The 23,235-nt window shown below is 61.2% G+C and overlaps 5 protein-coding genes across 9 annotated transcripts; 2 read left to right on the forward strand and 3 right to left on the reverse strand.

Annotated features, from left to right (window-relative positions):
• Positions 1 to 102: 102 nt before the first annotated feature.
• On the forward strand, positions 103 to 5,758 carry LOC144211518 (arf-GAP with SH3 domain, ANK repeat and PH domain-containing protein 2-like). Its single transcript, XM_077738857.1, has 26 exons — positions 103 to 489; positions 719 to 791; positions 1,228 to 1,373; positions 1,432 to 1,506; positions 1,569 to 1,618; positions 1,697 to 1,826; positions 1,910 to 1,995; positions 2,082 to 2,157; positions 2,222 to 2,308; positions 2,378 to 2,481; positions 2,571 to 2,640; positions 2,702 to 2,789; positions 2,861 to 2,909; positions 2,993 to 3,156; positions 3,251 to 3,384; positions 3,446 to 3,531; positions 3,592 to 3,781; positions 3,855 to 3,940; positions 4,005 to 4,120; positions 4,234 to 4,301; positions 4,377 to 4,484; positions 4,539 to 4,800; positions 4,867 to 4,996; positions 5,069 to 5,183; positions 5,259 to 5,378; positions 5,449 to 5,758. The coding sequence occupies exons 1-26, from the start codon at positions 364 to 366 to the stop codon at positions 5,521 to 5,523; spliced, it is 2,814 nt and encodes a 937-aa protein (XP_077594983.1). The 5' UTR covers positions 103 to 363; the 3' UTR covers positions 5,524 to 5,758.
• Positions 5,759 to 6,099: 341 nt separating this feature from the next.
• LOC144193341 (transcription factor Sox-11-A-like) lies at positions 6,100 to 6,894 on the forward strand. Its single transcript, XM_077712173.1, has one exon. The coding sequence runs from the start codon at positions 6,100 to 6,102 to the stop codon at positions 6,892 to 6,894; it is 795 nt and encodes a 264-aa protein (XP_077568299.1).
• Positions 6,895 to 6,978: 84 nt separating this feature from the next.
• Positions 6,979 to 16,845, reverse strand: LOC144211488 (kinase D-interacting substrate of 220 kDa B-like). Of its 4 annotated transcripts, none has more exons than XM_077738809.1 (28): positions 16,671 to 16,845; positions 15,881 to 16,027; positions 15,697 to 15,795; positions 15,443 to 15,541; positions 15,273 to 15,371; positions 15,050 to 15,148; positions 14,897 to 14,995; positions 14,629 to 14,826; positions 14,452 to 14,550; positions 14,296 to 14,394; positions 14,104 to 14,202; positions 13,829 to 14,006; positions 13,595 to 13,759; positions 13,355 to 13,534; positions 13,102 to 13,267; positions 11,496 to 11,647; positions 11,136 to 11,425; positions 10,933 to 11,073; positions 10,473 to 10,805; positions 10,262 to 10,406; positions 10,011 to 10,173; positions 9,754 to 9,932; positions 9,450 to 9,661; positions 9,179 to 9,325; positions 8,792 to 8,929; positions 8,616 to 8,714; positions 8,336 to 8,521; positions 6,979 to 8,257 (listed from the first exon to the last, which is right to left on the reverse strand). In XM_077738809.1, the coding sequence occupies exons 2-28, from the start codon at positions 16,010 to 16,012 to the stop codon at positions 7,445 to 7,447; spliced, it is 4,809 nt and encodes a 1,602-aa protein (XP_077594935.1). In that variant the 5' UTR covers positions 16,013 to 16,027; positions 16,671 to 16,845; the 3' UTR covers positions 6,979 to 7,444. The 4 variants fall into 4 exon arrangements, with proteins under 4 accessions (XP_077594935.1, XP_077594925.1, XP_077594949.1 ...); XM_077738799.1 differs by having other exon boundaries at positions 15,050 to 15,151; XM_077738823.1 differs by lacking the exon at positions 9,179 to 9,325 and having other exon boundaries at positions 16,671 to 16,844.
• Positions 16,846 to 17,375: 530 nt separating this feature from the next.
• LOC144211532 (ankyrin repeat and SOCS box protein 2-like) lies at positions 17,376 to 20,491 on the reverse strand. Of its 2 annotated transcripts, XM_077738892.1 has the most exons (9): positions 20,125 to 20,491; positions 19,886 to 19,990; positions 19,658 to 19,812; positions 19,436 to 19,591; positions 19,132 to 19,377; positions 18,898 to 19,069; positions 18,173 to 18,734; positions 17,918 to 18,071; positions 17,376 to 17,830 (listed from the first exon to the last, which is right to left on the reverse strand). In XM_077738892.1, the coding sequence occupies exons 1-9, from the start codon at positions 20,325 to 20,327 to the stop codon at positions 17,694 to 17,696; spliced, it is 1,890 nt and encodes a 629-aa protein (XP_077595018.1). In that variant the 5' UTR covers positions 20,328 to 20,491; the 3' UTR covers positions 17,376 to 17,693. The 2 variants fall into 2 exon arrangements, with proteins under 2 accessions (XP_077595018.1, XP_077595010.1); XM_077738884.1 differs by having other exon boundaries at positions 19,436 to 19,812.
• A 377-nt stretch (positions 20,492 to 20,868) lies between these two features.
• LOC144211557 (protein Z-dependent protease inhibitor-like) lies at positions 20,869 to 23,067 on the reverse strand. The gene is made up of 6 exons (XM_077738912.1): positions 22,900 to 23,067; positions 22,230 to 22,528; positions 21,907 to 22,161; positions 21,556 to 21,829; positions 21,329 to 21,476; positions 20,869 to 21,260 (listed from the first exon to the last, which is right to left on the reverse strand). The coding sequence occupies exons 2-6, from the start codon at positions 22,504 to 22,506 to the stop codon at positions 21,075 to 21,077; spliced, it is 1,140 nt and encodes a 379-aa protein (XP_077595038.1). The 5' UTR covers positions 22,507 to 22,528; positions 22,900 to 23,067; the 3' UTR covers positions 20,869 to 21,074.
• Between the last annotated feature and the right edge of the window lie 168 nt (positions 23,068 to 23,235).

Genomic DNA, 23,235 nt, shown 5'->3' on the forward strand with positions numbered 1-23,235 from the left:
GGTCGCCAATGTCGACACACGTCCTGTTTTCGTTATTACCACACTAGTTACAACGTTGTAAGTGCTCATGCGCTACAGTTCAGTTACAAGTACCTTTTTTTTTCATATATTCTGATTCGTCCTTCACCGTCAATGGAAAGCCATGAATTTGGGTCCAGGTGGCGGCGGCGGCGGCAGGAAACTTTGAAAGGGCTTTGCTGAACGTCCTTCAAGTTGAGAAGGGAGAAGAAAAGAAAGAAGAAGCGCAAAGGAGCGAGAAAAAGAAGAAAAAAGCGGCGCTTGCGATCGTGTTCGTGCGCGTCAGGTGTCAGCCAGCCAGGTGTGGCCTGACTGGTTTCCGGGTCGTTCGCTCGGATAAGCGCCATGGCGGATCTTCTCAGCGTCCCCGAGTTCATCCGCGAGTGCAACGACGACTACGCGGCGCCCACCACCTCCAGCTTCTCCTCACGCATGACGCACTGTAGGAATGCCGTGGCCGCCCTGGAGGAGGTAACCGGCACCGGCACCGGCAGAACCGGGAGGCGCGGTCTATGTCTTCAGATACGCACGGGCCAGACTCCTTGTGCTATTTTGGTGGTTTCTTGGAAATATCCCTTGAAATCACAAAACGATTGAACGTTGCTTGATAGGAAGTGACACGAGATGAGCGCTAAGAGAGGAAGTAGGACTTCTGCTTCTCATTTTGACACTTTTGCCCCCATTCTTGTGTGTGATTCAGGTTTTGGACGTGGAGCGCTCGGTTCTTTCCAAGTTGAAAAAGGCGCTCAAGTCCGTCTACACGTCGGGCCTGAGTGAGTGAGTCGGTCGGTCGGTCTGTCGGGCGGTCGAGCCTATGGTCGTCTTGGCAACGAGAGCGGGGAACCACCCGCCCTTCACGCCATCACTCCCGCTCATTTATAACGTGTAACAGTAGACGTGATTTTTTTTGTGGAAACATTTATTTTGCCCAAGAAAATGGTTTGTCTGCTTTCCCAAACAATTGACACGAGCTACTCACCGACTCGCACTTGCTCTCACGCCGACGTGCACGGGCGACATTCCCCGGGCGTGTCCCGACACGAGCGCGGCGCCCTGCCGGCAAAACATTTCTTTTCACGCTAGTTTCTCCGACCCGCAGGGAAATGGACCGGCCACTTTGTATTCCACCTGAAAAAGACACGATACGTACACAAATGTCAAGGTGGGGTGGGTGAGCCCAAGTCGGATTTGGGTCTGGTTCCCCCGCAGGCCACGTGGAGCACGAGGGTCAGTACGTGTCGGCCATGGAGAAGCTGGGCGAGACGTGCGCGTGCGGCGACGACGCGGCGTTGGGCGCCGCCTTCCTCAAGTTTGCCGTTTTCAGCAAAGAGTTGACGGCGCTCTTCAAGAACCTGGTGAGACTGGGACGCCCCCGACCTAATGGAACCAACCCGACCTTCTGTTTCTTGCCAGATCCAAAATATGAACAACATCATCTCCTTCCCGCTGGAGTCGCTGCTCAAGGGAGACCTGCGCGGCGTCAAGGGGGTGCGTTAGCCGCCGCCTTAGCCCACGTAGATGACTATTGATGATACCATCTGCAACCGCAGGACCTGAAGAAGCCCTTCGACAAGTCCTGGAAGGATTACGAGAGCAAACTGTGAGGAGAGGCAGCGCGAGGCTTTCCGCCACGCCACGCCACGTCGACCTCTGAGAGCAGCACGCTTTGGCTTTGCAGCTCCAAACTGGAGAAGGAGAAGCGCGAGCACGCCAAGCAGCACGGCATGATCCGCACCGAGTTCAGCGGCGGCGAGATCGCCGAGGAGATGGAGAGGGAACGCCGGGCCTTTCAGCTCCACATGTGCGAGGTGGCTGACGGGGCCGGCGGCGGCGGCGGCGGCGTGGCTCCCTGGCCGTCCCGCCGCCACGTCTGACCTCTTTCCGTCTCCAGTACCTGCTCAAGGTCAACGACATCAAAGTCAAGAAGGGCGGCGAATTTGTGGAGAACCTGGTCAAGTATTTCCACGCGCAGTGCAAGTACGACCACAGATGACGACGGCAGACGACGACGACGGCGCCTTTCAAACGGCGTCTCTCTCACGCCCACGCTTTCTCCGCGGCAGTTTCTTTCAGGACGGTCTGGCGGCCGCGGAGAGCCTGAAGCCGTCGGTGGAGAAAATGGCCAGCGAGCTGACGGCGGTGAGGTCGCCCACGGCAACCGCCGCCGTTTGGCCAAAAGCTGAGGGGGCGCCGCCTTTTGCAGATCAAGCAGTCTCGGGAGGCCGAGAGGAAACAGCTGAGCCGACTGCGCGACGTCCTCAAGTCGTCCTTGCGCTCGGAGGGCAAAGAGGTCGGTGGGCGGGACGTCCGGTCGCCGTGACCCGGTCGCCGTGACCCGGTCCCGTCTTCCCGCCGACAGGAGGCCCCGCCCAAGCGGAGCCAGGGATATAGCTTGCACCAGCTGCGGGGCAACAAGGCGCACGGCACCGAACGCTCTGGCGTTTTGGCCAAGCGGAGCGAGGGGTGAGTGGGCGGGGCCGCCCATCTATCTCCGCTCTGCCCTCACGCCTAATTATTATTATTATTATGGTTTTTTTTTGTGTGTGGAGCAGGCTGAGGAAGGTCTGGCAGAAGAGGAAGTGTTCGGTGAAGAACGGCTTCCTGAACATCTGCCACGCCACGGTAAGTCCCGCCCCCTCTTTCCGCCGCCGTCCGGCCAGTTGAACGCCCGCATGTCGCCCAGCCCAATCGAGCGCCGGCCAAACTCAACCTGCTCACCTGCCAAGTCAAGAAGGACGGCGAAGACAAGAGGAACTTTGACCTCTTCTCGCGTAAGAAGGCCGCCCCTCCGACGGAGGTCCCGTTTGGAAAGGAAACAATATGTCGATACCATTCTACGCAGACGATCGGACGTACCACTTCCAGGCCGAGGACGAGGCGGAGTGCCAGATGTGAGCGCTGCTCGGCCGATGGCCCGGGGGGGGGGGGCTTGGGTGTGACCTTTAGCCAACACCGTGTGCCTTGTGGCCGGCAGATGGGTGTGGGTCCTTCAGAACAGCAAAGAAGAGGCCCTGGACAAAGCCTTCCGAGGCGACCGGCAAGAAGGCGACAACATCGTGCAGGAGCTGACGGGGCAAATCGTGGCCGAGGTCAAGAACATGGCCGGAAACCGCTTCTGCTGCGACTGCGGTGCTCCGGGTCAGTGCTCGCTCGCTCACTCGCTCACTCGGGCCGGCCGTCTGCCCCACCCATTGACGAAGGTCCGTCCTTCGGATCCTTCCGCCTATGGCAGCGCCCTCCTGGCTCTCCACCAACCTGGGCGTGCTGATCTGCATCGAGTGCTCGGGGATCCACCGGGAAATGGGCGTGCACTACTCCCGGATCCAGAGCCTGGACCTGGACGTGCTGGGGACCTCCGAGCTGCTGGTGAGTTTAGCCCGGGAGCCGACCACGCCACGGTCACTGGCCGCGCTCTCTCTCTTTTCAGCTGGCCAAGAACATTGGGAACGCCGCCTTCAACGGCGTCATGGAAGCCAGGCTTTCCGGACCCAAGCCGGAGCCCACCAGCGACATGTGAGTACGAGAGAGGAGACGGGTAAGGGGGGGTCCTACCGTGCCATGACGTGTGCGTAGGTCGAGCCGGAAGGATTACATCACCCGCAAGTACGTGGAGAAGGCGTTGGTGCGCCGCCGCTGCGCCGACGGCGCCGAGCGGCTGCAGGCGCTCTACCGGGCGGCGCTGGACCGCGACGTCCTGGCCCTGCTGCAGGTCTACGCCGAGGGGGCGGACTTGGGCCGGCCCCTCCCGCAGCCCAACCCGCACGTACGAGCGCCCCTCTCCGTCCCCGATCTCCCCCCCGCGGCGCTTGAGCCGAGCCCCCGCTTCCTCCCTTCAGGAAACGGGCGAGACCGTCCTGCACTTGGCCGTCCGCACGGTGGACCGGAACTCGCTCCACGTGGTGGACTTCCTGGCGCAGAACAGGTAACGTCGTGCCGCCGAACGGGCGGGCCATCCACCGTAGTCAACGGCGCCCGTGCCCGCCCAGCACCGACCTGGACGCCCGGACCTCCCGGGGGAGCACGGCGCTGCATTACTGCTGCTTGACGGACAACGCCGAGTGCCTGAAACTCCTGCTGAAAGGAAAAGCTTCGGTTACCGTGGGTGAGTGGTTACGCGCGATGCCGGTCTGGCCCGGCCCCGCCTCCACCTTTGCCCCGCCTCCACCTTTGCCCCGCCTCCACCTTTGCCCCACCTCCACCTTTGCACGCTGGCAGCCGACGACTCCGGAGAGACGCCGCTGGACGTGGCCCGAAGACTCGGACGGGCGCAGTGCGAGGAGCTGGTGAGGCTCCGGCTAGCCCGGTACCGACGCCGCGTGGCGCGGGATCGGAGGCTAATCCGAAACCACGCACGTCAGCTGATTCAGGCCCAGGCGGGAAAGTTCAACGCCCACGTGCACGTGGAGTACGAGTGGCGTCTCCGCAACGACGACCTGGACGAGAGCGAGGACGAGCTGGAGGACAAGGTGAGCCCAGATCCGCCCGCCCTTTGCCGCGGACCCACGTTGTGGTCTGCGCAGCCCATCCCGGCCCGCCGCGAAGAGCGCGACCGTCCCGTCAGCTGCTTCGTGGGCGCTCTACCCGCGCCTGCTCCGCCGCCGCCGCCGCCCCCCAGGCACCGCGCGCAGATTCCCAGTATGATGATCAGCAACGAGACCTACGGCGCCGTTCTGGAGCCCGGCCCCGACCCCCCGCCGCCGCCCATGGAAACGGTGGGAAGACAGAGGTCTTCGTCGGACCCCCTGGCCCCGAACGCTCCCGACAGGAACACCTCGGTGTACGGTGAGTAGCGTGGCACACATGCTAGCGTCTGAGTGAGCTTTATCTCTTGGCGCGGACTTCCACCAGTTCTCCCCGCGGCTCCGCCTCCCCCGGCCAATCACAGGGTCCGGAGCGCCCCATACTACCCGCCGCCTCTGCCGCCGGGTCCGCCCCTTAACCACAAAGTGCCTCCCCCGGGAGACGAATCGCCCGGCGGGTAAGCGCCGGCCGGTCCGCCGCCCGATTTCCAGTGGAGATAGACGGGTAGCGCGACTTGTGGCGACGGCAGGTCAGACAAAGAAGCCCCGCAGAGGTCACCCCTGCGAAGGACGCAGAGACGAGGTCCCGCCCGCTCCCCCGAGGGCTCGGAGCCCCCGACGCCCAAACCCAGGACCGCCTTCGGCGTCAGTGTCCCGCCGCTTCCGGCTTTCGGCCTCTCGGGCGCTCCCAGTTGATGGAGTTGTGTCGCCCGCCCACAGGCGTCCAGGCCCAAACGGGTGCGGGCCATCTACAAGTGCTCCGCCGACAACCCCGACGAGCTGACGTTCGAGGAGGGCGAGGTGATCGTGGTGGAGGGCGAGGAGGACAGCGAGTGGTGGGTGAGTGAGTGAGCCGGCCACCGCCCGCCACAAACCACAGAGTTTGACGGGTGGTGGCCACCCGCTTCAGGTGGGTCACGTGGAGGCGGAGCCCACCCGGCGAGGAGTCTTTCCCGTCACCTTCGTACATTTCATCAGCGAGTGACGACGACGACGCTGCCTGCCTGCGTGCCTGCGTGCGTGGCGCCTGGCAAACTGATTGACACCCTCCAAGAGTTCAATGGTTTGTCAGCGTCCAAAGCTCCAAAGACAACAAAAGCCCAAGGAGGGGACGCAGGCGAAAATACCCATTTCCCAGAGCACCTGAAGGCACCATTAACACGTGACCTATTAGGAGATAGCGACTGTCTTGTATTCTGTTAATAAACACCTAACGGTCACTTCTTTTTCATTCTTGAATCAAAGCCGTTAAATAACATTGAAGTGGCCGGCAAAGCCAGCGGTCAGAAGAAGAAGAAGATGAAGGCGGGATTCTTCCCATTGGCTGAGACGTCTAAAAGGCGGGCGAATGTTCAGAAAGCCACAACGCCATTGGCCGGAGGCTCGACGAGGAAGAAAGACGGGCTGCGATTGGCCGAGGCCAGTCAAGGCGCTTTGTTTAACACAAAAAAAGGACGCCGGCGGCGGCTTCTTCACGAGCTCCCTCCCGGCTTCGCCCGCGCAGGATACGAAGCCGAGTGCGGTATACAATTGGCGGAGACTTACGGGGTCAGGAGACAGCATGGTCCAACGTCGTCGCCGGCGGCGGCAGCAGCAGCAGCAACAGCAGCATGGCGGAAAAGCACCAGCACCGGCATCAGTATCGGCGACGGCAGCTCACATCAAACGGCCCATGAACGCCTTCATGGTTTGGTCCAAAATGGAGCGTAAAAAGATCATGCACGAGTCGCCGGAAGTGCACAACGCCGAGATTTCCAAGCGGCTGGGCAAGCGATGGAAGTCTTTGGACAAGTCCGAGAAGGTCCCTTTCATCCGCGAGGCCGAGCGGCTCCGCCTCCAGCACATGGCCGACTACCCGGACTACAAGTACAGGCCCAAGAAGAAGAGCCAGGTGGCGGACAAGAACGGACGAGGAGCCGCCAAGCAGCGCCCCCGCCAGTCGGATTCGGGGGGGAGGCGGTTCGTGCTCAAGCGGGACTTTAGTGACTCGGAAGACGAAGACGAAGAACGGGAGGGACGGGCGCAGGCCGCCGGAACCTCTTTCTGTTGTCTGGACTCGTCTAATTCTTCTTCTCCTCCGTCTTCGTCTTCAGCGTCTTCATCGTCGTCGTCGTCGTCATCGACGACATCGTCGTGCTGCGGAAACGAGCGCGAAGTGGACCTGGAGTTGGGCTCGCTCAGCCCCCCCGCCTCGGAAGCGGCCAACGTCAGCCTCAGCCTCTCCCTGGTGGACAAGGACTTGGACAAAGACAAGGACCCGTGTGCCGGCTCCCACTTTGACTTTCCGGACTACTTCACGCCCGAACTCAGCCGAATGATAACCGGCGACTTCTCGGACCTCGTCTTCACCTTCTGAAAGCCAAGTGCGAGTGCGGGCTTCCATGTGGGTCACGTGACAAGTGTTTGTCTTTTGTCCATTTTGAAAAGAAATGACAATAAATTGTTTGTGACAAGCAATTGCTTTTTATTTGCCTAGGGCACGCGGCCATGCACGGTACACCATAATCTCACGACACGACAGATTGACAACATCACACATTGTAAACATCACGGTTTTGGGGCGGGGCCGAGATCGAAGCAACTCGAGTGGGCGGGACAACAATCACTATGACCCTTGCTAAACATCACTCTGTTGAAAGCGTGCTTTTACTTGCATGCAAAGCGACATTTGGAATATCAAAGTCTCGAGGACTAACGTGACGAGCTTTCCACCTGTTTCAAAATCAAACTTTACGTTTTCGACGGGACAGACGAGTAAAGATTTGTACGAGACGACAGCGAGCACAAATCCCACTTGCACCAAAAACAATAGCACTTCATATTTACGTTACGTCTAGCCTACGACCAGAAATGTGACCCATCATTTTCCAAAAGGTGCCAAACTGAAAAACGTTTCCGACCTTGATTCACAGGATGCTCTCGCGCTCGTCTCCAAAGGCCACGGCGTCGGCCGTCAGGGTGCACACTTCGGGGGGGTCTCCCGGCTTCAGGCCCCTCTTCAGGTGGACCACGCGCACGTTCTCGTTGTCGGGGCCCGGGCGGGCGACGGTGGTGTCGCTGGAGACGGGCGGGATCTCGTCCGAGGCGTTGTTGTTATCCACGGCCCGGTTCAGATTCCAGGCGGGGGCCCGGGGCTCGTCGGGGCTGCAGAGGGACATTCGGGTCTCGGTGGCAGGGGCGGGGGGCCGCCCCGGGGAGTCGGTCCGCGACGGCTCGGCCTCCTCGTCCTGCAGCGAGTGGTTGGGCGAGCTCTCGTTGGAACGCACGCCCGAGTCGGACGAGTCCTTCTTGTCCAGCGTGGCGTCCGACAGGTAGTCCTTGGCCTTGAGGAGCAGCGAGCGCCCGCTGGATTGGGCCTCTTCCGATTCCGGTTGGGCGTCGTCACCCCCGTCGTCGTCCTCGGTCAGCTTGCGGTAGCGCGGGCCGCTGGGGAACAGCCCGCCGCCACCGCCGCCGCCACCGCCGCCGCCTCGCTCCGCCGAGCGGAAGGGGGAGCGCGGCCCCTTCTCGTCTTCTTCCCGGATGGGGCCCAGCGCCTCCTCGGGCTCGGGCGGCGCCAGCGCCTTTTCGTTGCCGACCTCCAGCTGGGCCATCTGCGCAATGTACTCCTGGTAGGCGCAGTGGTACTCGGCCTGCTGCCTGTCCGTCAGTTTGCCGATGTCGTTGGCGGATTCCTGCGAGTTGAGGCTGGCCACGCTGCCCGACCGGCGGGGGCCGCCCTGCGCACACGCCACAAAAAAAAAAAAAACGCCCGCTCAGCGGACGGGCCTCGGACCGCCGACCCATGCTCCACCCACCGTCCAGGGGGCGGGGACGCGCCGCTCCTCCAGCGCCGCGGCGTTGAGGTCGTCGAAGCTGAGGGCGAAGCTGTAGGCGGGGGACGCGTCGTCCAGGGGGGGCGGCCCTCCCGAGGCCCGACGGCCCGGCTGGCCCACGGCCTCCTCGTACGACGTCAGGCTCTCGGCCTGACGCATTTCCATCACCTGCCCGAGAGGGAAGGACGAAAAGGGGGTGAAGAGGGCGTGAAAAGGGGCGTGCTTTCGTCCGGCCCCACGAGCGGCGGCAGGCGTGGCCTACGCTGGCCCGGAAGAGCTGCCAGTCTCCAAAGTTCATGTTCATCTCCTTCTTCAGCTCGTCCAAGTTGCACTGCGACAGGACTCGGCCGTTCACGTTGGCCTGAAAAAGGTTGCCAGGTCGTGACGCCAAATGTGGAGACGGACGTGGAGACGGAACCCGAACCCACGCTCACTCACCTTTCGGACGGTGGCCGCGTAAGCCGCCAGCACGGCGCGGTCGATTCCCTGGATCTGCCCGATGCGCTCGCACACGCCCTCCGTGGTCATGGCGCTCAGCGGGGCGGTCGACGTCCCCGAAGCCACGGAGGCGGAGCCCTGCGGGTCACACGGCCACGAGTCAGCCGGCTCGGCCCTTTTTTTAGCCCGCGTTTGGCCTTCTTTCTGGACGAAAGACGCCTTTTAAAGCGAGCGGCCAATGAACCGACCCTCCGCCTTTAAATGATTTTGACATCTAGCGCAGTCGATACACCGTTTGTGGGGGCGTTTCGGAGCAAAATGGAAGTCGGACGAGCCGGACAAGAAGCGACCCGTCGGGCCGAGAGCGCCCCGCCTGGCGGTACTCACGCTTAGCGAGGCGTCGCGGGTGGCGGCGCTCCTAACGAGCACGGCGGGATGACAGTGTGATGATGGGTAGACTGGCGCCGGCGCACGAGGTGCGGGCGGCAGTTGATGAAGGTGGTGGTGGTGGTGGTAGTGGGGGGGGAAATATGGCTGAGGTCAAAAACAAAAACAAACACCGTCAACAATGCAAATGACGTGACCAACCACCAATGGGACGAGCCGGGCCGGAGGGGCGCTCAGAATGGCGGACGGAGCGCACGGCGAGGTCGCTCACCCTGTTGTAGAAGGGGTGCCGGGGTCCCGACATGCCGCTGTAGTAGCCGCTGTGAGACGGCGAGAGCACCTCCCCCGGCGCCGGCGGGGGCACGTGGAAAAGTCCGCCCAAGGACGCCGACGACACGTGGCTGTAGACGGAGACGGGGCGGGCCCGGACCTCCTGCGGCGCCGGGTAGCCCAGCGCCCCCTGCTCGCGGGCCGCGCGCACGTCTGCCAAAGAAGCGCGGGAAAAGTCAACAAGACATACGTGGACAAATAACGCACGGTAAAGGGCGGTCACGACGGTAAGGGAAGGCAACCACCGGCTATGATTTCTCGCAGTTTGGGGTCCAGGTTGACGGTGCACGGCAGGAAGGTGCGGATGTCCCCGGCGGTCAGGACGGGCGTGCGCGACGACAGGAAGACTTCGAAGGCGCGCACGTCGCCGTCGATCTCCAGCAGGGGTTCCACCTCTTTGCTGCTCGGGATGCCGGCCAGCACCCTGGTGGCGGCGGACGCCCCGCGTCAGCCAAATGGAAAAGCGGCCAGCCAGCCGCCCCGCCCTCCCGCCATCCCCCACCTCTCGTAGACGTGCTTGAGCGCGGCCCGGTCGGGAACGCCGTCGCTCTCCTCCAGGAAGAGGATGAGCCAGGACGTGCGGTACGGCCACTCTTCCGTCAGGTTGATCCACGAGGCCAGGCGGTCCCAGTTGAAGGAGATCTGATTGGCTCGCAGCAGGCGACCTGTTCGGGGGGGAGAAAAAAAAAAACAAGACATGGAAGGGTCCAATCGGCGGCGGTGGGCGGGCGGCGGTCCGAGCGCGGGACCCACCCGTGACCGAGACAATGTTGAGGAGTCTCCTCATGCTCTGCGGGCTGATGTCGGCGAACCAGTCTTCGGCCACCATCAGCTTGGTCAAGTCGAAGGACATCTGGCGGCTGAGCGAGCGCCGGACCTGCCGCCGCCGGTACGTGTCCTGCGCCAGGGGAACGTCCGTCACGCCGACGTCCACGAGGGGCAGGCCGGCCGGCCGGCGACCCACCCGGCGCTCGGGCGCGCCCTTGCCGCCCGCCTCGGCCGCTTCTCCCGAGCCCAGCCGCGGCAACTTCCCCTCGGCGTCCTCCCGCCGGGCCCGGACGTCGCCGTTGACGGGCGCGGAGGCCGAGGCGGAGGCCGAGGCGGCCATCTTCTTGGCGCGGGACAGGCCTCGGCTGTTGAGGAAGACGGGTAGGTGGACGGCGTTCCTCATGTAGTCGTGGCCGTTGACAAAGTCACGCAGGACGCTGTTGAGGTTCTGGTTGATGGCCTTGATGATGATGTGCGGGTCGCTGGCGAAGATGGAGATGAAGGGTCCCTTGGAGAAGAGGACGCGCACCTGCCGGGGAAGTAAGGAAAGAAGGAAGGGGTCAGCGGAGGACCGGCGGAGGACCGGCGGAGGACCGGCGTCGGACCGGCGTCGGACCGGCGTCGGACCGGCGTCGGACCGGGGAAGCGCCACTCACCGTGTCCAGCATCTGCAGAACTTTATCCTGCTCGCACGAGTCCAAGCCGTCGATGACCACCGCCAAGCGGGTCTGGTGTCGCGTGAAGCCGTCCACCGTCTTGGCCATCTTGGCCATCAGCTCCACTTCGCTCTTCACCACCTGAGACGCCGTCGGAGACTTCAGCCCAAAGTCTTTGGAGCGCCATCCGCCGGGGGGCCCACCTTCATGAAGCCCTCGCTCTTGAGCTTGTGCATCTTGTCGGCGGCGCCGTGCAGCCGCTTCCTCTGCGAGTGGAGCACGGCGTCCGAGAGCCGCCACCAGGTGCGGCAGTTGAGCAGCAGGGCGCCGCCCACCACGCCGCCCAGCGCCATCAGGACGCCGTCGGCCGCCCGGTCCCGGCCGCCCGGCGTGGAGACGGCCGCCAGCGCCAGGCCGCCGGCCAGGCAGGCCGACACCAGCGCGAAGAGGGCGAAGGACGGCACGCAGCACGTCTTCTTCCACTTGCCCTTGGCTGTGGGAGGGAGGAGGCGGCGGCGGCGGCGTCACGTGAAGCGCCCGAAAGGTCGGCGGGGGCGGCCCACCTTGCGTCTCGTCCGTCTTGAAGACCCGGAAGAGGCGCGTGGCCAGGAAGCCAAACTCCCTCTCGCAGGCGTCCGACAGAGTGGCGATCATCTCCGCCAGGGACGTCTCGCCGCCCACGCTGGACAGCCGGTTGTAATCTGTGAAGAGAAATCTGCCGCCGCGGGCGGCGGGCGTGGCCCGGCTCCGTCACTTTGCCAATTTCTTTCGACTGCTGCTTTTTTACACGGTGGCCATCTGGGGTATGACACCTAATTGTCAATCATCAAAAGTAGGAGAATCAGTTCTAATATTTTTACTAATTTTATTTATTTATTTTTCTTAAATATTATTTTTGGGAATTAAAAGAGGGGGGAGGTCAATATTCAGTTGTTTTTTCACTATAAATGGAAAAAAAGAAAAGACCGTATGTACATTTGACAAATCTCAAATCTTTGGCTGACAAATAGAGGTACACGTGTAGACACCACCCAAATTGGACACAGGTGTCTTAATGATTGCTGAGCAGGCTCAGTGGGGGATGGGTGGGCTGGGCTGGTTTTTGCTCCAGACAGAAAAAGAGGAGAAAAGGGAAGAGTAGAGAGAAGAAGAAAAGAAAAAAAAGAGCAGACACTTTCTTTCTGGCCTGATTGCAAGTGACCGATTACAGTCCAATCCCAATGTATTAATGTTTTGATATTATTTTCTGGAATTAAAAGAGGGGGGACATTCAATATTTTGTTGTTTTTTCACTTTAAATGAAAAAGAAAAGACTATATAGGTATACATTTGAGCTATTTTCTGACTTGTTTTGTGGGTTTAACGCTGGCGTAGTCGTGCAAAACACAAATCACAAATCTCAAATCTTTGGCTGACAAATAGTGGTACGCGTGTAGACACCACCCAAATTGGACACAGGTGTCTTAATGATTGCTGAGCAGGCTCAGTGGGGGATGGGTGGGTTGGGCTGGGCTGGTTTTTGCTCCAGACAGAAAGAGAGGAGAAAAGGGAAGAGTAGAGAAGAAGAAAAAAAAAAAAGAGCAGACACTCAGAGGTTTCTTTCTGCCCTGATCGCAAGTGACCGATTACAGTCCAATCCCAATGTATTAATGTTTTGATATTATTTTCTGGAATTAAAAGAGGGGGGACATTCAATATTTTGTTGTTTTTTCACTTTAAATGAAAAAGAAAAGACTATATAGGTATACATTTGAGCTATTTTCTGACTTGTTTTGTGGGTTTAACGCTGGCGTAGTCGTGCAAAATACAAATCACAAATCTCAAATCTTTGGCTGACAAATAGTGGTACGCGTGTAGACACCACCCAAATTGGACACAGGTTTCTTAATGATTGCTGAGCAGGCCCAGTGGGGGATGGGAAGGGAAGGCCTGGTTTTTGCTCCAGACAGAAAGAAAGAGGAGAGAGAAGGAGGGGGGGGGGGGGGGGGGGGTGAGCCGACACTTGGAGGTGGCTTCTTTCTGCCTTAGCAAATGTCACCTGATCGCAAGCAACCAATGACAGTCATGTCCTAAATATTTTTTCTTTTAAGGGGTGTGGGGGGGGGCATGGCCGAGGAAAGAGAAGGATGAGGAGGAGGTGGTGGTGGTGGCGGCCGCTGCGGCGAGTACCTGACGGGCAGCGCCCGCGCGCTCTGCTCGGGCATCTCCGGCGGGTTGACAAAGATCAGCTTGAGGAGGAGCTCCAGGTAGCCCAGGTGGCGGGCCAGACGGTTGCTGAGGAGCCAGGCCCAGTTCCAGCGCTCACCCTCGCGCCGACCCCCAAAGTAGACCACCACTGAGGACCGACAGAGTGAGTGAGTGAGTGAGTGAGTGAGTGAGTGAGTGAGTGGGGCTTCGCCCACACAAAGAATGACGGACCCACCCAAGAAGACGTAGAGCAGCGCCAGCAGGCTCAGCGACACGGCCACAGCCAACTTGGGGTCCAGCGCCGAGGCCAGCGCCAGCGCCACGCCGCCGCACGCCAGCAGCGACAGGACGGCCGCCAGCCACGAGGGTCCCAGGAGCGGCTCCGTCCGCTGACCCGCAAACGTCTTCATCTCGTCTGAGGGGGACAAAAAGACGTATTGCCACGTGGCCGGCCAGGCCGGCCAAAATCTCTCACCCTCCAGCTTCTTGAGCAGGAAGGACTTTCCGCTGCCCCACTGGGCGTACAGCCCCACGCAGATGGGGGGCCGCATGGTGGGCTCGCTGAGGATGTCGGCCAGGGCCGAGCTGTACAAGTCGTAGCCCAGCAGGTCGCCGTCCGACTCGCTGGGCGACAGGTGACCTGCAAACGGCGACCTCAGTCCGTCGGCCCACTTGGGCGTCCCGACCGTTTGCACGCTCGCTCACGTACGGGCGCCAAAGATCTGCGTGAGGATGCTCTTCTGGTGGCTGCAGTCGATGTTGTAGGGCGTCTCGCCCGCCTTGTTGGGCCGGTAGAGCAGGCGGCCGTCCTTGGGGTTCCTCAGGAGCAGCTCGGCCAATCGCCGGCTGCGCCCCCGGATGGCCACGTGCAGCGGCGTGTCTCCTCTCTGGCCGGGTCCAGTGGAGGAGGGGAGGAATCTCGGCATTGGGGTGGGCCGTTGGGTGGGCCGTCGGGCGGGCGGGCGGCTCCGACTATTTCCTCACCTTGTCGACGGCCGACACTTTGGCGCCCTTGTCCAGCAGCAGCTCCACGACCTCCACGCTCCTCATCTTGGTGGCTTTGATGAGCGGCGTCTCGCCGTCCTGAAAGGAGACCAAGTGAGGGGGGGTTGGGGGGAGTGTCCGCTATTCCACACGGGACCTCCCACTCACTCACTCACTCACTCACTCACTCACCTTGGTGCACGTCTCCGTGTCGGGGTTACACTGCAGGATGTCGCGCACCACCGAGGCGTTGCCTTTCTCCACCGCCCAGTACAGCGCCGTCTTGCTCTCCTGCGGACACACCTCCGTCATTGTGGTGGTGGTCACGGCCGGCGGCGGGTCGCTCACCTGTCCCCTGACGTCGATGTCGGCGTACTTGTGCAGCAGCGCTCGGACGATCTCCACGTGGCCGCCCCTCACCGCGCCGATCAGCACCGTGTCGCCGCTCTGCCGCGGCGGGAAGAGGCGGTTGGGGCGGACGCCTCGGAGGGAGAAACGGCGCCTGGGGGAAATGGCGCCACTCACCCGGTCGGGAATGTTGACGTAGGTCCCGGCGTCCAGGAGGTCCTGCACGATCTCGGTGTAGCCTTCCTTGGCGGCGATCATCAACGCCGTGTTGCCGTCTTTGTCCGTCATGTTGACGTTGGGGTTCCTCTTTAGGAGCTCCTTAACCACGTCGGTGAAGCCGCCCTTCACCGCCACGATCAGCGCCGTCATGGAGTTCTGACGGGGGGGGGGGGGGGTCGGTCCATGGTCCGACACCACGGGCCGGGAGGCGGGGACCGGCACCTACCGCTCCGTCCTGGTCCACGTCTGCGCCGTTCTCCAGGAGGTGCGTGACGCAATCCAAGTGGCCTTTCCTGGCCGCCCAGATCAGGGACGTGGTCCCGTACTGCGTGGCGAACGGGTGAGACGAATCCGTGGAGGGAGACAACGGGTGACTCACCTTGTCCGAACAGTTGACTTTGGCGCCGCCGTCCAACAAGAGCTTCACCACCTGGGCGTGTCCTCGTCCGGAGGCCCAGATGATGGGGTACACGCTGTACTGCTAAGGGAAGCGAGGGACGGAGGGTTTTTGGAGGTTGGCCGTCACGCCGTCACGCCGCCACGCCAGCCACGCCAGCCACGCCAGCCACGCCATCCACCTCGGTCGCTTCCCGGCGCCATACCTGTCCGGTGGTGTTGGGGTTGGCGCCGTTCTGCAGCAAGACCTGGGCCACCTCCACGCGACCCTTGTACGAGGCCCACATGAGCGCCGTCCAGCCTCCCTGAGGAGCAAAGGGCACGTCAAAAGGGCGGCGGCGGCGGCGGGCGAGGAGGGCGGGGTCGGGCAACTGACCACGTCGCGGTGTTCCACGTAGGCGCTGTTCTCCAGCAGCTCTTTGACCACCTCCACGTGACCTTCCCTGGCGGCCGAAATGAGCGCCGACCAGCAGTCCTGAGCGCCACAAATCATCAATCCAACAATCAAATGACCAACAATCATTTGCTACAACGACTCGCTTTTTTTTTTTTCCCCGGTCCGCCCATGAATGCTATCTATTCATGCGCGGCGACGGGCGGGCGTCCTTGGATCGCCGGGTTTGGCCCCACCACGTCGTCCAGGTTGACGTTAGCGCCGCGCCGGATGAGCTCCTGCACGATGTCCAAGCTGCCCTGTTCGGCCGCCAGCATCAGAGGCGTCTGCCCGTTCTGCTCCACAAAATAAAAGGCCATCGCCCGTATGTCAGCTTATCGGGGTGAGCTGGACGACGACGGCGGCGGCGGCACCACGTACGTCGCTGCGTCCGTCCACTTCCTTGAAGCGGTCCAGGTGGTCCTTGAGGGCCGGCAGGTTCTCGTCTTCCACGTGGCCAAAGAGCTTCTGGATGGCCAGAGTGGTCATCTTGATGGACGTGGTGGTATCCATGATGGCCGCTTCTCACTGCGCAGACAAACGTGTCGTCAATCACCAAAGTTTCAAAATCATGCTGTAATCAAGCTTGCTACAGACCCACTAGGCCTTGCCTCCCCCAACGCCCAAAAAAAAAAAAAAAAAAAAATGGGCCCGTATGCATTCTCCTAGACGACCAGCAGGGGGAGCCATGCTAATGATGCCGCCGCGACGCACCTGTTCGCCGGCCGCATCATTTGAAGAGGTTGCGTCAAATTGATGTTGACAAGTGGCGTCATTTGACAAGGACGGCCTCGTTGCGGCTTTTTTTGGCCCGCCCATCCCGGCTGACTGTCAGCTTGTTACCATGGCAACGGTGCCTCACGTCACGTTACCCCCGAGTTAAATGGCCACGATATAGAGACAAATGTGGATAAATTGGCTATCTTGGCTTTCACGTCGTCGATATCGTCGAATGTTTTCAGAACCTTGGAGGTGCCGCGCGATGACATTTCAAAACGAGCGACACTGACAACGAGACGTTCGAGCCAAGCAAACAAACAAACAAACGAGTGGCAAACCGTTGACATTCCATCGTAGTCGGGACACTCCAAAGCCCGTTTTAAACGGTTTGGGCGGTTCAATGGTTTAACGGGAACTTGTCGCCTGTTCCGAGGCCACGACAAACGCTTACCGCTCGAGTGACGTCGTTGTCTTCCGGGCGTTTCGAGGTGGACAGCTCTTGACCTGTTGTCGTCCGTCGTCAGTGGCAGCTCCTTTTCTTCTTCATCCGCAAACAACAATCCAAGCAGCCATTTTGATGAAGACCCAAAGTGGTGCGCCGCATATCAAGACAGCTGACTTAGTCACGCGAAAATTTCCGCCCAAGTCTGACAAAATAAGAGCTGGGGAGGACTATTCGACGATCGGAACGTTCCAAAAGATGTCTCTGTCTTGATATTCAAACCTCGGCTAGGCTTCTATGTCGGCCAATGACTATTGGGAAAGTATTTGGATGATGTGGTGCTCCCAGATCGCTGAGTGTTTGATTTTGAAAGGGAGAAACGTTGTTTTTCTACTTAGTATCACGGGGCGCTTTACTAAAGATGCCAATGATGGAATGTAGGTGAAGGAGGCCAAATTGTCTCTTTCAGAATCGGAATCAGAACGGTCTACGATTAATTTGGACTGCTTTCATTTTGTTTTGTTGTTTTCTCCCCCACCTTGTCAGATAAAAGAAAATGGGGCAATCTACGACACATTTATCTTTATGGCCAACCTTCGCTCGGGATTCTCAAGGTGGGGGTGGACTTTCGGCTTCTCCCCTCAGGAGGACAACCTTTATTATTATTAGCTAGTAATAAAAAAAAATCGTTTTTAGAACGTTTAATGGCTGCAAATGGGTTCGAGATGGGTTGACCTTCCATGACCCCGACCTCCACGGCTGCCCATCAGAGTGGAGGCATTGACTAAAAATAACTTGTATTTATTTAAAGGATCATTTCATCAATGTGAAAGCACACGCACGGATGAGCATTGGCCACCCACGATGGCAAGCCACATCCAATCGCTTTGAAATTGGCCAATGGGCACGTTCCTTCGCTCCCACTCTCCCACTTGTAATTCATTGGACATCTACTAGTGACAAACTCATCAGAAGGGGGTGCGTCTTGGCCAGGGGAAGAATAAATGTCGCTCTAAAACTTCCTGGCCGCATTCACAAGTCGGCGCAAGTTTCCCGGTGCAGCAGGAATCGGATGAGCGAGCCGGGCAGCGGCAAGCCGTGGACGCGGCGCCGGCCTGTCAGCTCCAGCACCCGCACGCGGCACAGTTGCAGCAATCGCCGTGGCAAGGCTGAAAAGAAGGGGAAGGGTTGAGAAAAGAAAAAGCTCATTGTAGACTTTTGTGCGAATGCCATTGGAGAAGAGCCGGCCCACTGACCGGCTTTTTCTTTGATGTGGCTCCAACCGTCGTAACCGTCCAAGTGTTCGGCCAGTCGCGAGCAGAGCTTCACGTGACCCACGTAGTCCAGCAGCACGTCCAAGACGGGGCCCGCCCAGCGGCTCACGCCGGGGGCCGAGATGGCCTCGCAGAACTGCGGGGAGAAACAACACGGCCAAACCGCCGCCGCCGCCGCCGCCTCGGATATTAGAACGCTTCCGGGTCGCGTCCCCCGGCTTCGCCGCCGCTCGTCACCTGAACGCTGGGCCGCGCTTGGGGGTCGCCCAGGTGAGCCCCGCGCCGGCGCCCGTCCCGCAGCGGCGGGTGCGGCCCGCTCCCGTACGAGCAGCGGAAGCAGGAGAGCGCGTCGGCGCCGTTGTCCAGCAGGTACTTTAACATGGGGAGGGTCTTGAGGGAGAAGAGGAAGACGGCGGGGAAGTGGGTGGGGCGGGTGGCCATGCGGGCGTTGACGTCGGCGCCGTGGCGCACCAGCAGCGCCACGTTCTCGGCGCAACCCTGGCGGGCCGCCACCAGCAGCGGGCCGAAGACGTCCAGGTTGGGATCGGCGCCGGCCTCCAGCAGCGAGCGCACGTTGTCCACGTTGTAGTTGTCCACGGCCTGGTAGAGCGCCGTGGCGCGCCGGTCCTCGTACAGGCGCGAGCGCTCGTCGCACAGCTTGGCGTTGACGTCCAAACCGGCCCGGATCAGGAGCTCCAGGACCTCGTCGCGGTTGTGCTCGGCCGCCACGTGCAGCGGGCTGATGCCCGTGCGCCGGATTCTGGCCTTGCTGGTGGCCGGGATCAACATGGACACGATGCTGCCGCAAAAGAGGAGGAAAACAGGCCCTAAAATAGCTCGCTTGGCTGGCCAGATGTAGCAGACTAGTAGTTAGCGCAAGGCGAGTACTACGGCTCGCCTCTCCCTTCCCGAACGGTGGACCGTTCCGGCCCCGAGAAGCCCCCGTCCATGTCAGCGCTTACCTTTCGCTCCCTTTGCGCGCGGCGACGTGAAGCGGTAACAGTCCGGCTTTTCCCGTCATGTTAGCGTCCGCCTTGTGGGACAGGAGAAAGTCCACGATGTGGTCGTGGCCGTTTTTGGCCGCCTCGTGAAGAGGCGTCGCTCCGTCCACGGCCTGGCTGTTAATGTCGGCGCCTGGGGCGGGGTCAGAAGGGGAAGGCCCGGCGATATCGGCCTTGCTTTTTGTCGCCTCTTACCGTGTTTGACCAGCAGGCGGAGGGAAGCCAGCCGTCCGCCCTGCGCGGCGGTGAACAGGGGCGTGATGCCGTGGTTGTCCCTGGGGCTGTGCTTCCCCCCGGCCTTCAGGAGCATCTGGCAGATCTCCACGTTGTCGCGGCACGCCGCCTCGTGCAGAGCCGTCCAACTTTGGAAGCACTTGGTGTCCGTGGCCGCGCCGTGATTGAGCAGGAGCGCCACCAGCGCGGCGTTGTCCCTCTCGCAGGCTGCGGGGGAAGAAGGGGCGCTGACACCCGGCGTACGGACTCGCCCTGCGCTGGCTACCTTTGTACAGAGGCGTCTCCCGGTCCCGGTCGGCCGCGTCGGGGTCGGCGCCCCTTTCCAGCAGGAGCGAGGCGCAGCCCTCGTGCTCCCCGCTCACGGCCACCAGCAGCGGGGTCTCGCCCCGATCGCCGCGCTCGTTGACCGTCCCCGGCCGGGCTGCGTCGTTTCGGCGTGCGGATGTTTGCGCGGCAACTCGGGCGCCGGCGGCGGCGGGGGACTTACCCGTGAGGAGGACTCGGAGGCAGGCCTCGCGGTTCAGCCACGCCGCCCGATGAACGGCCGGCCAGTCGGCTTCGCTCCCGGGAGACGCCGCCATCAGGGCCCTCAGCCGGATGGCGTCGCCCGCCCGGATGGCTCGGAAGACGGGATCCTCCTCCCTGAGGAGAGGGACGCCGGTGTCAAGGCGGGATCCAGGGTCCGGGACGGACGGGGGAGCCAAAGCAGACGTACTCCTCGGGTTCCGGCACGGCGCGGACCAGGGTCCCGTCCCGTCTACGGTACGCCAACATCTTCTTCCCGGCGCCGGTGGTGAAGCGGCCCACTTCCAAAGCTTCTCTGAAAGTCACACGGCGGGCGGAGCGTTCTCGGGGGGCGGACCATCGACCGGGCGACGGTTGCGGGGCGGAGTCTGGGAAGGGGGTAACCTCGGGGCTCACCCTAACCTATGTGTTTTTTGCGCAGGTACGTACGGGTCGGCGGGCTCGGGTGCCGGCGGGTTGGGCGAGCTGTAGGGGGCGGGGCTCCCCTCCAGACGGAGACCTCCGCCGACCTCCGAGCGGAGAGCTGGCGCTCGGGCGTCCGCCAGACTGCGCTCCGCCGCCAGCTGCAGCAGCTGCTGGTCGCTCAGGTGGGCGTACGCCGAATAGTCGTCCAATTCCGACGGGTCCGCCATGAGCCAGGGAAAGGAGGGAGGAGTCTTTTCGATGTCTTGCGTCGTACCGACCGGTGGGGGAGGACGGGAGCCAGACGGCCGCTTATTTGAAGCCGGCGCCCCCCCAAGAATGAAGAAAAGTTTGACTGAGCTAGCACCAAGCCAAGCGTGGCGTGGCACTGTTAGCGAGCAACTGCACGCCAGGGCTCCTTTCTCTTTCTTTTTTTAGCCGGCCAGGCCCACCTCTCATTTTACACCGCGTGACCCGTGAGCCGACAACAGAAAGAGAAAGGTCGCCGGGACGCAGCAGTTGGCCTCTGTCCCTCCGGCCACGAGCTAATCTTACGTTAACATTTCTTTTGGCAACCTGGGCAAGACGTCAACAAACTTCATTTGAGTCACGGGCTGTGGACAGCAAAATCCATTTGGCATGTGCTGCAGCAGCAAGGCTTCAATTGGCTCCTTTGCCAATGACCTTTGACCAAACCACATTATCTCACACAGATTGGGCGCTCCTTTTCCGGTCAGAATATCCCCCCAAAAACTGGCACCGTGGACTCGATGGGATTGTGGAACTTTATTGACTTGTTAGCGTGGATTTTAAAAGAGGTTCAGACGTCACAAATCTTCCAAAGAAGCTCTCATTGGAGCGACGCCACTGGTGCGCAATACGTACAGTAGTTAGGCGTGCGTTACTGTCAAAGCGGTGACTCCCTTCCGGCGGATGCAGAGAGCGCCGCCCTTCCGGCGACTCCGTGTACCGCCCTTCTATTTCTGGGTGGGGTCGTGGACGCGTCCCAAGAAGAGCGGGACCCCGCCGTGGCTCTCGTGGTAAACCACAAAGAGGAAGGGCCGGTTGACGGTCAGTCGAGGCCGGGCGCCCGACGGGACCCCTCCCGGGTCCTCTCCTCCGCCGCCGCTCTCGTCCACCGACACCACGGCTTTGTGCAGAACCTGCGCTTAGACGACGTCAGGCTGGGCCACCGGGCTTTAGGGACGTCCCGCCCCCCCCTTTTGCTCACCTGCGACACTTTGGCGCCTCGAGGGGCGCCCATGTTGCTGAGGTCGGCGTCATCCCGGAAGACTCGGAGCACGCCCAGAGTGCGCAGGACGTCCCCCAGAGAGTAGGAACGCTCCAAGGTGAAGCGCGGCAACTGCACCTCCAGCTTGCTGTTTGGACACAAACATCAACAATTGGAATTGACGCAACAAATCACAAACCCATGTTGATTGGTCAGATGACACTCGCGTCTTTTTGAGCTGCCCGATCCAAGCGCGGATCTTCTCCCGGGTCATTTCCTCTTCCACGTCGCCCACGTCCACGCCGTCGTCGGGGAGCGCCAGCAACATGGCCGCCCCGTCCGTCATGGGCAGCTTGAGGACGCCCGTTTTCAGGGCGCGGTCGTACGCCAGCGAGTATTTGTCGGCGCGGAACATCATGGGCGTCGTCACCACGTGGTACTTGTCCACGTAGAAGCGCTCGTCCTGAGTGGCGCTGCCGTTGAACGGCAGACGGAAGCGCCCTGCCGGGACGCCGGCCGCCGTCACAAGAGGCGCGGGCAAAATGCGGCGGGGCGAGTGGGGGCGAGCGGGGCGTTACCTTGATAGGAGGCGGCGGTGGCCAGGAGGAGCCGCGTCCCCGGGTCCAGGGCGCTCGTCAGGTCCTGCGCTTGCTCTCCAATTTGCTGGCGGAGCCAAGCGTTGACGCCGTCCACCGCGTCCTGCGGGGCGCCCGTGTCCAGGCTCTTGACGGCGCCCCCGTACTTGCCCCGAAACTCCTCCGTGTAATTGGCCGACACTTGCGCGTCGGCGCCGGCGAACAAGGCCAGGCCCCGCTTCATGTTCAGGCCCTCCCCTGCCGGGACACAAATGCTAGAAGTCAGGTGTCCCCCCCGACGCGGCATTTGGCCGGGCGAGACCCACCGGCCGGCAATGTGGGAGGCTGGCCGTCGGGCAGACCCAGGGCCTCCCCTAGCTGCTCCCGCGTGGCGCCGGCGGCGCCGGCCAGCAGGGCCGCCAGCCCCCGCGACACGGCGTCGGCGGCCACCGCCACGTTGCCGTCGGTGCGGCCGGCCAGCGCCCGATACAGCCGCGTGGAAAAGTTCCAGTTGGCGGCAACGGCGGCCTCGCCGTCGGCACCCCGGACGGGTGGCGCGGCCAGGCCCAGGATCAGCAAAAGGGCCAAGGGGACGGCGGACATGTTGGCTGACAGGGAACCCCGACTGCAAGAGAAGATTTGTGGCTGAGGCTCACTCGGTTTGGACGTCTCGTCCAAACCGAGTGACGTTCACTGGCATCTGGCCAGGGCATCGTATTACAATTGTCAATTGGGACCCATTTTGACTTGGACGAAATGTTCACGTTGGACAAATACGATTAGGCTTGACGTCAGGATCTTGACGTGGTCGTGAGGGATGATGCCATACCCTGTCCTGCCCTGTCCTACCCTGCCCCGTCCTTCCCCGTCCAGCCAGCCCTGCCCTATTTTGTCCTATCCCGCCCTGTCAAAGGCTCCGATGAAGCATCGCTCGAGCGGTGTCATCTTTTCCTGCGCGTAGCGGAAGACAAACGACACAAGGCGACACAGACTCACCTGCGAGGCGTCTCTTGGGCGTCGTGGTGGTCGTCAATGTTCCAGCCGCTTGTGCCCCCTCGCTCGATACAAACAACTGCGTACCCTGATCAAGTCGGCCCCCGACACTTGCAGAAATCGTCGCCGGGGCCCTTCAAAATAAGACAAGCTTGCCAGAACGGAGTCCACTTGACGATAGAACAGCGTTTCCGTTTGCTTTTCAAATGAAAAGCGGGGAACTAGTCAATAGTCTCGTCGACTTTTTCAAAACAGCAGGAAACAGACTCATTTGGAATTTCAAAAAATGAAATAAAACTTCCAGATTGGAAGCCTATTGCCGTGAAGGAATTCATGCAA

This window comes from Stigmatopora nigra, chromosome 2 (genome assembly GCF_051989575.1).
Source record: "Stigmatopora nigra isolate UIUO_SnigA chromosome 2, RoL_Snig_1.1, whole genome shotgun sequence".
NCBI classification, from domain to species: Eukaryota; Metazoa; Chordata; class Actinopteri; order Syngnathiformes; family Syngnathidae; genus Stigmatopora; species Stigmatopora nigra.

Coding starts and splice junctions, on each gene's coding strand:
- LOC144193341 (XM_077712173.1), top strand. CDS start 6,100: ATGGTCCAACGTCGTCGCCGGCGGCGGCAGCAGCAGCAGCAACAGCAG.
- LOC144211557 (XM_077738912.1), bottom strand. CDS start 22,506: ATGTCCGCCGTCCCCTTGGCCCTTTTGCTGATCCTGGGCCTGGCCGCG. Junction 21,830..21,906: donor CACCGCCGCCTCCTATCAAG/GTAACGCCCCGC, acceptor GCGTCCCGGCAG/GGCGCTTCCGTCTGCCGTTC. Junction 21,261..21,328: donor GAGGCGCCAAAGTGTCGCAG/GTGAGCAAAAGG, acceptor GTCTAAGCGCAG/GTTCTGCACAAAGCCGTGGT.
- LOC144211532 (XM_077738884.1), bottom strand. CDS start 20,327: ATGGCGGACCCGTCGGAATTGGACGACTATTCGGCGTACGCCCACCTG. Junction 19,378..19,435: donor GGAGACGCCTCTGTACAAAG/GTAGCCAGCGCA, acceptor CTTCCCCCGCAG/CCTGCGAGAGGGACAACGCC. Junction 18,735..18,897: donor GCGCGCAAAGGGAGCGAAAG/GTAAGCGCTGAC, acceptor CTTTTGCGGCAG/CATCGTGTCCATGTTGATCC.
- LOC144211488 (XM_077738799.1), bottom strand. CDS start 16,012: ATGGATACCACCACGTCCATCAAGATGACCACTCTGGCCATCCAGAAG. Junction 13,535..13,594: donor CCTGCTCAAGAAGCTGGAGG/GTGAGAGATTTT, acceptor TGTCCCCCTCAG/ACGAGATGAAGACGTTTGCG. Junction 8,522..8,615: donor GGCAGCTCTTCCGGGCCAGC/GTAGGCCACGCC, acceptor CCTCTCGGGCAG/GTGATGGAAATGCGTCAGGC.
- LOC144211518 (XM_077738857.1), top strand. CDS start 364: ATGGCGGATCTTCTCAGCGTCCCCGAGTTCATCCGCGAGTGCAACGAC. Junction 1,996..2,081: donor TATTTCCACGCGCAGTGCAA/GTACGACCACAG, acceptor TCTCCGCGGCAG/TTTCTTTCAGGACGGTCTGG. Junction 2,309..2,377: donor TGCGCTCGGAGGGCAAAGAG/GTCGGTGGGCGG, acceptor TCCCGCCGACAG/GAGGCCCCGCCCAAGCGGAG.